Source organism: Erythrolamprus reginae, chromosome 2, assembly GCF_031021105.1.
Source record: "Erythrolamprus reginae isolate rEryReg1 chromosome 2, rEryReg1.hap1, whole genome shotgun sequence".
NCBI classification, from domain to species: domain Eukaryota; kingdom Metazoa; phylum Chordata; class Lepidosauria; order Squamata; family Dipsadidae; genus Erythrolamprus; species Erythrolamprus reginae.
The window spans coordinates 316,015,516-316,027,438 of NC_091951.1; the positions used below are offsets into that span (position 1 = coordinate 316,015,516).

Here is an 11,923-nt window from a genome sequence, read left to right on the forward strand (position 1 = left end):
CATCACAGTGAAGGAAAGGCCCGGCTAGAAAGTGAGCGAACGAAAGGAAAAGGGAGCCCTTCAGCATGGTAAAGAAGAGGAAGCAGGTAGCAGCCGCCGCCGCCGCCTTTCAGTCAAAGGAGTGGGAGGTTTCCCCCCTCTCGCCCACCTGGGTCTCTCTCTCTCTGGCACAGTGTATGGGAGGCAGACTTGTGCCAGGTGTATGGGAGGCGCATGCTCCTCCTCGCCACCTCAGAGTCCCTCTTTTTTTTTTTAAGCCTTAAGGTTTTGTATTTTTTTGATTCACCTCACCTTCTTCCTTCGGCAGCAACTATCCTCCTCCTCTTCCTCCTCTCACCCAAATTCCAAGCTTTTATTTCTTTCCTAATGGGTTTGCACGCATTATTTGCTTTTACATTGATTCCTATGGAAAAAATTGCTTCTACTTACAAACTTTTCTACTTGAGAACCTGGTCACGGAAAGAATTAAGTTCTTAAGTAGAGGTACCACTGTATATAGGCCTAATTGACTATATTGTGTTTTAACTTACCGTAGTTAAGATGTTACTTTTGACTGTATATGTCCTAGATAAGTTTACTCTATTTAGGGTCTTGAATACATACCATTTTATTTATTTTATTTATTTATTTTCCATATGTTTATTGATAAAATACTGAAATACAAAGTAGAACAAGGAAACATTAAAATACAAAAACGTTTTTTAAAGAAAATCAATGATTGCATTTGTATTTTAAATACATAGTAAAACAACAAAAAGTACTTTTTAAAATTGATGTATCTTCCCTTTACCTCCTATTTGCATCCCCATCCCCATCCCATATTTGAACTTTGCATCAATCATTAGTATTTGTTGAGTCCTGAGAAGCATATTCTCTTTGGTATACTGTAAATAAATGAGACCATTTCTACTTGAATTTAGTTAAATTTCTATTGCAACATGTCAATTTTGTCATTGTAACACATTCTCCAATCTTAGTTTTTCAGTCTAATATCATGGCCAAGCAATATACTGTTTCAGCTTAATTTGAGATTACAACAGCTATATTAAGCATTACATTATCCACAATGCTCACATCCTCTGCTGTTATTTAGATGTGGCACAAGAGGAGAAATGCATTGATTGTGAAATCCTTTGGAGAAGGAGTCTCCAACCTTGGCTACTTTAAAACTTATGGACTTTAGCTTCCAGCCTTCCCCAGCCAGCTTTGCAAGGTTGGAGACCCCTGCTTTAGAGACCACACAAGTGTGCAAAACAGCAGTATATAAGTCCAATACATGCAAGCACTCCATATTTTCACACCTGCAATAATTGCCAAGAAGAAACGTTAATCTCCCCTTACTCATGTTTTAAATCAAACTTTCTACAGGTAGTCCTCAACCTATGACCACAATTGATCTCAACATTTATGTTGCCAAGTGAGTAATTTGTTGAGTGTTACCCCATTTTATGATTTTTCTCGTCACATTTGTTAAGTGAATCACTGCAGTTCTTAAATTAGTAACAAAAGCTATTAAGTGAATCTGGGTTCCACATTGAGTTTGCTTGTCACATGACCCCCCCGACATTCAAACGTCCTAAGTGTGAGTCAGTTGCCATCCAAATATTTACATAGGGATCCTGCAACGGTCATAACTGTAAAAAATGGACAGAAGTCACTTTTTCAGTGATGTTGTGACTTAAAAGAGTTACTAAATGAACTGCAGCAAATTAAGGACTACCTGTGTTGTGGTTAGCTCTGGCCCAGCTCCTGCCCCAAGGACTATGGATGTGGGGGAGACATCCACATGCTGCAGGCCTGTTTTGCTCCCACTCCTGCGGAATCTGCTGATGAAGGCTCCTCTGACCAAGAAGACATGAGTGACAGGGAGGAGGAGAGTGTGGCAGACAGCTCAGAAGGAGATCAATTATCTAGCTCCTCCTTGGATTCAGAACAAGAATTAGTGATACAGCCACGCATGCGGAGAGCGATGCATAGACAGCAACAACTGAGAGATTATTATCAAAGAAAATGAGGCCACCTGTGGTTGGGTGGGGCTGTGGTAATTAGTGAGGCTGCTATAAATAGCAGCCTGTGGGTTTGGCCATTGTGGAGGATTATCTGAACGTTGTATTTCGTGCCTGCTTTGCTGACTTTGACCGTTGTGTGCTGATTTTTCCCCCCTTTGAAACTAAACCAGAGCAAAGTGTGTTTCACTTTGTGAAAGAAGAAGGACTGTGAATTGCCTCACAGCTGCAAGCTAAGTATCACAGAACTGATAAGGGACTTGTACAAATTACCAGTTAGTTTGGAGACAAGTGCTCTTTGCTATACCAAAAGAGGGCTTAAGTGAATTTTCATTATAAAGAACATTGTTTTGAATTTTCAAACGTGTGTGTGTGTCTGAAATTTGTACCTGTGAATTTTTGGGAGGAGTCTACCAGAGAGCCCGACAAAACAACCTGTATTCCTTCTTATCGGTTACACTGAAGGGAAGCTACTGAAGCACACTGCCCATCATTGGCTTCATTGGATAAAAACCTTGCACTCTGGATATTAGTTAATTCCTCAAAATTGTGTGCAAATGAGAACAACGGTAGCGATTATTTGGAGCAGAGAATGCAGTCGATAGTCAAATTCAATCCTGGATATATTATTCACGCTAAAAATAATTCAAAAAAATCCTCTTTTGTTTTGATTTAAGTTTTTTTTTAATTTTTGCCTCGTATGATTATACAATGCTTTCCTCAAAAAAATTGTAAATAAAAAGAACTAAATAATTTGTACGGGCGTAAAATACAATTTTAGTAATACACTATCATTCTTATTACTAGAACAACTATACAGCAATGACCAAACTGTAAAAAAATAGCAATGGACCCAATTGAAGCATATCCATCACGTAGTGAAAAATCAGTCTAGGCTTCTAACTTTATCGATCCCAGTACTGATTGTGCGTCTTTATATTCTTCAGATTCTTCCAAATCTTTTTCGTTTTCCTGAAAATAAATAAAAACTTCTAAATATTTTCAAAAGTGTGCCTCCAACCTTTAGAAGAAACAGCATCTTATAATACTGAAATTTACTTATTTATTATTTATTTATTGTATTTGTATGCCGCCCCTCTCCGAGGACTTGGGGTGGCTCACAACATATCAAACAAAATACAATGTACATATCTAAAAAATCCAATTAATATCGCTAAATTTTTAAAAAAACTAGTAACATTTAAAATCATTCATTCCCATTCACACAGCAAGACATACTACACTTGTCGGCCAGGGGTCTAGGGTCTAATGACCCCAAGCCTGGCGGCAGAGATAGGTCTTTAAACTTTTACGGAAGGTGAGGAGGGTGGCAGTGTGAATCTCTGGGGAGAGCTGATTTCAGAGGGCCGGGCCCCACACAGAGAAGGCTCTTCCCCTAGGTCCCACCAAACGACATTGTCTAGTTGACAGGACCTGGAGAAGGCCAACTCTGTGGGACCTAACTGGCTGCTGGGACTCATGCAGCAGAAGGTGGTCCCGGAGGTAATCTGGTCCGAAATTGTTGTTAGCACCAGTGGAAAAAGCAGCAGGAGAAAGCAATCATATCCTACATGAGGTTTCCTAAGGCATTTGTGATGGAATGCACAACCTGAAGAATCATTGAGAGTGGGTACTGAGTTATGAGAGAGAGACCCAGATTAAGAGATTACACAGTCCCAAACAGGAAAGGGCATAGGAGAAGAGATTCAGATAAGCCCTGCCCTAGAATCTCTCAGTTTTCCCCCAAATAAGACCGGGTCTTATATTAATTTTTGCTGCAAAAGACACATTAGGGCTTATTTTCCAGTTAGGTTTTATTTTCTGGTTGATCATCTTAACTGGGCCTTAATTTTGAGGTAGGTCTTAAATTACGAACATTCTGAAAAATCATACTGGGGCTTATTTTCCAGTTGGGTCTTATTTTTCAGGGAAACAGAACATATCTAATAGGTTAGATGGTTATAGCTTTCATTTAACAAAATCCTGCCCATTTGTTGTAAGCAAATAAAGGACTGAACTTGACAGGACTTCATTGCGTTGACTAAGGGCTTGGCAGCATCTGATTGTCTACTGTCAAAAACAGGATGCTAAACAAGGTACACCTTTGGTGTTATCAATAAGGATGCTGACTCTGTAAATTGCTTAAAAGATGGCTGTAAAACACCATGAAGTGGTATGTAAGTCTTATTGCTATTGCTATAGAAAAGAGCTTCCAGAAATGATCTAAAATGAAGACCCAATGGGCCACATGTTTCCTAAAGTTATGACAACTTCTAATAAACAGTGAATGCTGGGTTAGAAAATTTCCTTTACCTTATAACTCTGAAATAGACTGGAAGGGGAAAACATACAAATCAGGCTTTGTGTTTGTTAATACACTGGATCTAGTAACTTCCAACACTTTAGAGCAGTCAATTTCCACACCCCGTCCTAAAGCTGTGAATACCAACCTGTTTACCACAAGCCAATATTTCACCCACTGCATTTCACATATTTTATATCAACCCTATTTCAATTTAAACATTATCTGATTAAAATTTTGCATCAAGTATTAAATGGTTGATTGTAATGGAAATTCTTAAGTCACTGAAAATCAGAGAGAAAGGGAGAGGTTTTTTGGGGGGGACAACTATTTTGGGTTGGCTATTTTAATGTAAATAGTACACTTTTTCTGTAAAAATGATAAATTTATTCTTAAATATTCATATTTGTAATGTGCCTAAAAGGCGTCTATTTTGGCAATAATGAAATATGCCCATTAACAATTTAGTGATCTATCAAAACAGAATGATGTATAAATTAATCTAAGTTCAGCTGGCAGTCCTATAGAAAAATTCTTCTTCCATACTTACTAATAGTTGAACAAGGTCAGAATGTGCAGCTTCCAGTCGGCGATGACAATCAGGAATCATCATTCGAGATTCTTGCAAGATCTCAGTCTAAAAAGTAAAAGTAGTTCTTAAATAAGAGATAACTTTCCATTTTGATATTAACTGCCTAAAACCAGACATCACATTGATGTATATATTCATATGCATAAACAGTATTTTATTAAAGAAAGAGTATTCAATATTACTTCTACCTTCAAGCAAAAACGATTAGAAAGCTTTCTATGAAATAGTTATTTAAAATACTATTTGATATAAACTATTTCCCCTGCGGTTAGAAACAGCTTCGTCCAAAATGGGATCAGCTGGTTATATAAATATCTCCTACATCTTTTGGGTAATAAATAAAAACAGTGTTCAGATAATACCGCACAGAGATAATTACTGCATGAAAAAAGTTATTGAGTTATTGATCACATTGGATGCTCACTGCAGGAGGTTCTCACTGAGAAAAAGGTAAAGAAAAATGAAAAGCAAAGGCCAGCAGGCTCATATTTTCGATGCTTATCATGCATAAAAAAGTTATTACTCATCCTTGGGTTTTGTTTTAGGAGATAGATTATTCTCACCATGCTTTTTGTGAGAAATTACTGATCTGGCACTCCAATGCATTTGAACATCTTGTACACATCTCCAGAAGACAATGTTGTAATTGTCCACAACACCATTCTTTTTTTAAAAGCTTTTATTTTCAGCTCCCAAATTTATGAACTGAAAGGATCTGTAACAAAGCAGATCTGTCTATAATGTAGCTAGAAATCAATTAGCAAATCTACTAAGCATGATGGTTCCAACAGAAACAATAATTTAGAGAATTATAAAGTTGGCATATAACATATTTCACTTTGTGACATTCAAAGTGCACTAAGGAATATCTGATGATCTATTCAAATTATAGAAACTCTAAACTTGGAATTTTTAAATTATTATTATTATTATTTATTAGATTTGTATGCCGCCCCTCTCCGTAGACTCTGGGTGACTTACAGCAATGATAAAAACAATATATAATAACAAATCTAATAGTTGGAATCTAAAATAACAATAATACATTTAAAAAGTCGAAAAAACAAGAAACCCCAATATATAAAAACATACATACAGTCATCATACACAAAAAACTACATAGGCAGGGGGAGATGTTTCAGTTCCCCCACGCTTGACGGCAGAGGTGGGTTTTAAGGAGTTTACGAAAGGCAAGGAGGGTGGGGGCAGTTCTAATCTCTGGAGGGAGCTGATTCCAGAGGGTCGGAGCCACCACAGAGAAGGCTCTTCCCCTGGGTCCCGCCAAACGACATTTAGTTGACGGGACCCGGAGGAAACCAACTCTGTGGGACCTAACCGGTCGCTGGGATTCGTGCGGCAGAAGGCGGTCTCGTAGATACCCTGGTCCGGTGCCACGAAGGGCTTTATGGGTAATGACCAACACTTTTAATTGTTGTTTTTCCCTTCCTGTAGAGCAGTATTGATAAAAAATAATTTCTTAATTATAATTATTAGCTACTAGACCTAGATCTGGACTACAACTAGTCCTTAACAGATTTGTATCTGTTTAGTAACCCTTCAATGGTACAAAAGCAATGAAAAAGTAACTTCATGACCAATCTTTGCACTTATGACTGTCACAGCATCACCATGGTCAAAATGCTGAGGTGATCGATCGCCTTTTGTGTACTTCACAACTGGCCTCTAACTGTTCTATCCAGAGCCTATGCAGATTGAAAACAAAGGGGGAATCTACGCGCTGATATTTTAAATCAACCTATTAATATAGAAAGCAGCATTTATAAAAGCCAAATTCATGCATGCGAGGTCATCTTGGCAGATTCTCAGTGACAGGAGTTAAAAGTATCAACCCAGCGACTAAGTTACTGCCACAGATCAAAGCTAATTATGCATTCCTTTATTTATTTATTTATTTATTTATTAGATTTGTATGCCGCCCCTCTCCGTAGACTCGGAGCGGCTCACAACAATAACAAGAACAATGTAAAAAACAAATCTAATAATTAAAAAAAACACTAAAAACCCCATTATTAAAAGCAAACACACACACAAACATTCCATGTATAAACTGTATAGGCCCGGGGGAGATGTGTCAATTCCCCCATGCCTGACGGCAGAGATGGGTCTTAAGAACTTTACGAAAGGCAAGGAGGGTGGGGGCAGTTCTAATCTCCGGGGGGAGCTGGTTCCAGAGGGTCGGGGCCGCCACAGAGAACGCTCTTCTCCTGGGTCCCGCTAAACGACATTGTTTAATCGACGGGACCCGGAGAAAGCCAACTCTGTGGGACCTAACCGGTCGCTGGGATTCGTGCGGCAGAAGGCGGTCCCGGAGGTATTTATGAGATAAAGAGTCTCCAATTTCATTGACTTACATCTACAGCTTTGCAGTCTCTCTGCAGACAAGGTACTTTTACTCCAAGTAATATGGATGGGACCCCAAATATCAACAGACTCCATTACAAAATGTTGAAACTCCACCTCAAATTTTACATAATTCCCTAGAGCAGTGATAGAAAACCTTTTTTTCCTTGGGTGCCGAAAGAGTGCACGCATGTGCTATTGCGCAAGCGCAAGTACCCACACCCATAATTCAATGCATGGGGAGGGCAGAAACAGCTTCCCCTGCCCCCATGGAGGCCAGAAATGGCCTGTTTCACAATTTCTGGTGGACCCAGTAGGCTCGTGTTTCGCTCTCCCCAGGCTCCATCTCCCATCTCCCCGAAAGCTCTCTGGAAGCCAAAGTCTCTGTACGAGCCAAAAATCAGCTGGCCAGCACACACTTACATGTTGGAGCTGAGCTGGGGCAATGGCTGGCATGCCAGCAGACATGGTTCCATGTGGCACCCGTGCCATAGGTTCGCCATCACTGCCCTAGAGTTAACAAACTACAGACTACAGTGTTCCCTCGATTTCCGTGGGGGATGCGTTCCGAGACCGCCCGCGAAAGTTGAATTTCCGCGAAGTAGAGATGGGGAAGAAAATACACAATTTTTGGCTATGGACAGTATCACAAGCCTTCCCTTAACACTTTAAACCCCTAAATTACCATTTCCCATTCCCTTAGCAACCATTTACTCACCATTATTACTGATACTCACCATTGAATAAGATACTTAGTGATCCTGATACTTATAAACATAATTATTTATTAACAATAATAATTTTTTTGTTATTTATTTGCAAAAATTATTAGTTTGGCGATGACATATGACATCATTGGGTGGGAAAAACCATGGTATAGGAAAAAAACCGTGAAGTACTTTTTAATTAATATTTTTTGAAAAACCATGGTATAGGCTATTCGCTAATTTCGAACCCGCAAAAATCAAGGGAACACTGTACTTCCTTTCTTGTCTTTTTCTTAGTCTTTTAAAGCGGGCATCTAACAAAGGCTCATAATCTTCCTCCTCCTCTAAATCAGACCCTACTGTCATTGGCATATCTGCCACTTCTAGTGGTCTTTCAGGTTCATCCAGGTCTATTTCTCCCTCACTCTCACTCTCTGCCTCAGCTGGCAAAACCACTGACCTAGGATGGGTCTGGCTCATCCTCCTCAGAGATCTATCATTACCAGAGTTGGTTGAGGACCACTCCCAACACTGACAAGCAGACTTAATGAAGAAACCAGAAGTAAAACCGAGACCGCCTTCTGCTGCACGAATCCCAGCGACCAGTTAGGTCCAAAAGAGTGGGCCTTCTCCGGGTCCCGTCAACTAAACAATGTCGTTTGGTGGGACCCAGGGGAAGAGCCTTCTCTGTGGCGGCCCCAGCCCCCTGGAACCAACTCCCCCCAGAGATTAGAATTGCCCCCACCCTCCTCGCCTTTCGTAAGCTCCTTAAAACCCACCTCTGTCGTCAGGCATGGGGGAACTGAGATATTCCCTTCCCCCTAGGCTTATACAATTTATGCATGGTATGTTTGTATGTATGATTGGTTTTATAACAAGGGTTTTAATATTTGATTGTTACATGCTGTTTTTTATCACTGTTGTTAGCCGCCCCGAATCTATGGAGAGGGGCGGCATACAAATCCAATAAATAAAATAATAAATAAATAAAATAATAAATAACTGCAAAGCTGAGTCACATGTTTTGCTTAACAACTGCAAGTGATTTAGTTAATGACCATCATGTCATAAGCTTGTTAAGATCATGGAAGTTTTCACTTAAGAGCCACGTTGCTTAGTGGCGAACCTGCAGCTCCCAATTGTGGTTGTTTAAACAGCTGTATTCAAATTATGTCATAATTTGGGACCCAGGATTTTCCCATGAATGACAGTTGGAAAAGTTGTGGCTGATTCAGCACTGCTGCGGTCATGTGGTCTTCATTTTCAACAGGGCCTGTTTCCCAGTGAGTCTCACAAATACCCCGTTCCCTCCTCCACCCAATTAAAAATTACCTGCTTTTTAATTGCATAGTTCTCTCCATCTTCAGCTTTCATCTTTTCAATCTTTTCTTCTTGTTGTTTTGCTTCTTTTTCATACATAACTTTTTCTTTTGCCAAGCTGCACATAAAAAAGGTATAATTTGTTTAAATTATAAATACCCATAAAATTTTCCCCTCTGAAAAATTTCAAGATATAACATGTCCATATATTACAGCTCCTCTAAGGCAGTGTTTCCCAACCTTGGCAACTTGAAGATATTTGGACTTCAACTCCCAGAATTCCCCAGCCAGCGAATGCTGGCTGGGGAATTCTGGGAGTTGAAGTCCAGATATCTTCAAGTTGCCAAGGTTGGGAAACACTGCTCTAAGGTACCACTTACTTAACCTTCAAATATGTTATTATTAGTTATGCATTCTGACCTTCCTGGAGAATAACTAGATGTACATCTAATAAATAAGGAATCCATCCCTTGGAATAAAAATAAAATTCATGTACAACCTAGCACACAAAGTTGCTAAAAATGCCAAATAGGCAAATGTAAGAGCAATTTCTTTTTAAACACTGTTTGATTATCTACTTTGTTTATTGTTGTTTTTCTGATGTACAGAATTCACAGTCACCTTGACTTCGATGGTCCTATGAATCTGTTAAAGAGACATAAAAATTCATATTTTGGCTGTTCAGAACAAAAGTTATCTAAATCTAACTTTCATTAGTATAAGTATTTCTTCAGTTCTATTTTCATACCAATGTCAATGTGGATTATCTATTATGTTGCAAAGTATTAAAAGCCCGATATACTTGGAAGACGGTAAATTTAGAATAGTGGTTAACACATAAGATTAGAAACTGGGAGACCATGAATTCTAGTTCTGCTTTAGGCACAAAGCCCATTTTCTCTCAGCCTTAGGAAGAAGGCAATGGCAAATCATTTCTGGAAAACCTTGCCAACAGGGACTTTACCCATGTGGTTTCTGAAAACTGGATTCAATTGAATGGCAGGAAAAAAACCTGTTGAAACTCTTCTTGAAAAAAATAAGTCCATATTCATTCCATAAATAAATAGTATGTAGCACCCTCTTCTCCAAAAAGATTTAAATTTAGTTTGCCCACTTGAATGTCTGAATAAGGATAAATCAATTGAAATTAAATCAGATGAACAAAAAGGCTCAGTCAATATAAAATAAAACTTAATCATTGGGATTCAGCATGTTCTAGAAACATGTTATTCTTTTGAGAGAAGAAATGTACATTCTGGACAAACTTTCTGATCTGATATTGACCCTGTATTTCCTAGATGTGCAGAATAATTACTTTTAGTGTTACCTGCAACCATTTCTTAGCTAGTAACAGGTATCCATGTATTATTTATATAATGACTGAACAATTAAAATGTATTTTTTAGTTCTTAAATAAAACCAGAAATGCAAAATATTGGATCTTAGCTACTGATTCAGAATATGATGAATCCATCAATTATCAAAAGAGAATATCTACACTGAATGCTTGATTAAAAATGCCTTCCAGATTAAAACAAAAAGGTGTTGGTTTCATTTCTGCAGTTCCAAACTAGTTTAGGGTCCTGATTGGTGAAATAACCTCCTGCTTCATTTATACTTAACTATACACTTGAATAAATACCATGGAACTAGAGTCTGCCTTTTAAAATAGATTTCTTCAAGAACTATGAAACAAAAATATTCTATATTACTGTATCCTTTGATTTAAAAAAAACAATTTATTAATGAGCAAGTATATATTTATATTTATGTTTTTAATGAGAAAGTATATTTTCCTAAATACCTGCCTTACCAAAAGAAGAACACAGTTGTACAGGATCGGAAGCAATTCCATTTCTGTGCAGGCTTTGATGCCAAATAATTTTATTCTGGATGAATTTTGTTACCCCAGAAATTGCTGAGCCCATGCATATAAAACAATCAGAAAGCAGTGCCAGATCCAGGAAGTGCAGGAATTAACTCAACTAGTGCATTAACTTTGCTTTAATTTTGTGAAATTCAATTGTATTCATCATGAAACTAAGTTTATATTCTACAATCAATTTATTTATTTGGAAGGCTGTTTTTTAAATTGCAATTCCTGGCTATTCATGGCACAATGGGCCAGGAGGTAGTCCATGCATTTTGATTAGCTGCAAGCATGCTCAGCAGAACTGCTAAGCTTTACAGTTTTATTAACTCACAGATATGCATGGATTACTTACAGCATAACCAGGTCAGCACAGTAAAAGTTGCAAATTAAATTGTTCCTATTAACAGCATTTTTGAGCAGCATAAAATACTGTTTGTTACTAATGCTTTCTAAGCAAATAGGAGACAGGAAACCCTACAACGAACAGCAAAAAAATGGCTATAATTGTAATTGTATAATTGTAACAATAGCTACAATTTTTACTAGCTTCTGAGCCAAACACTTTGTGGAAATGCAACTTTAATCTCACTTGCAACAATTTTTTACTGGGCCAAACACTTTGTAAAAATGCAACTTTCATCTCACTTAATGGCTTAACAGTACCTACCTATCAATGCTTTACTTTCCAGTACTGATGTTTCAGCATTGTCAATGGAACTTTAAATAATGACTGGGTTATTTATACTCTATGATCAAATTGTT

At 38.1% G+C, this 11,923-nt stretch overlaps 1 protein-coding gene across 3 annotated transcripts in view; it reads right to left on the reverse strand.

The window, feature by feature from the left end:
- Positions 1-605: 605 nt before the first annotated feature.
- TBCA (tubulin folding cofactor A) overlaps positions 606-11,923 on the reverse strand; it is a 44,113-nt gene continuing 32,795 nt past the window's right edge. For 2 of the 3 annotated variants that reach the window (XM_070736357.1, XM_070736358.1), the window contains exons 2-4: positions 9,301-9,406; positions 4,859-4,945; positions 606-2,978 (exon numbers count right to left, since the gene is read on the reverse strand). In XM_070736357.1, coding sequence (XP_070592458.1) covers positions 2,898-2,978; positions 4,859-4,945; positions 9,301-9,406 — 274 coding nt within the window. In that variant the 3' untranslated portion in view covers positions 606-2,897. Of the gene's footprint in view, positions 2,979-4,858; positions 4,946-9,300; positions 9,529-9,664 lie in introns of all 3 variants that reach the window. The other variant, XM_070736359.1, reaches the window with a different exon arrangement.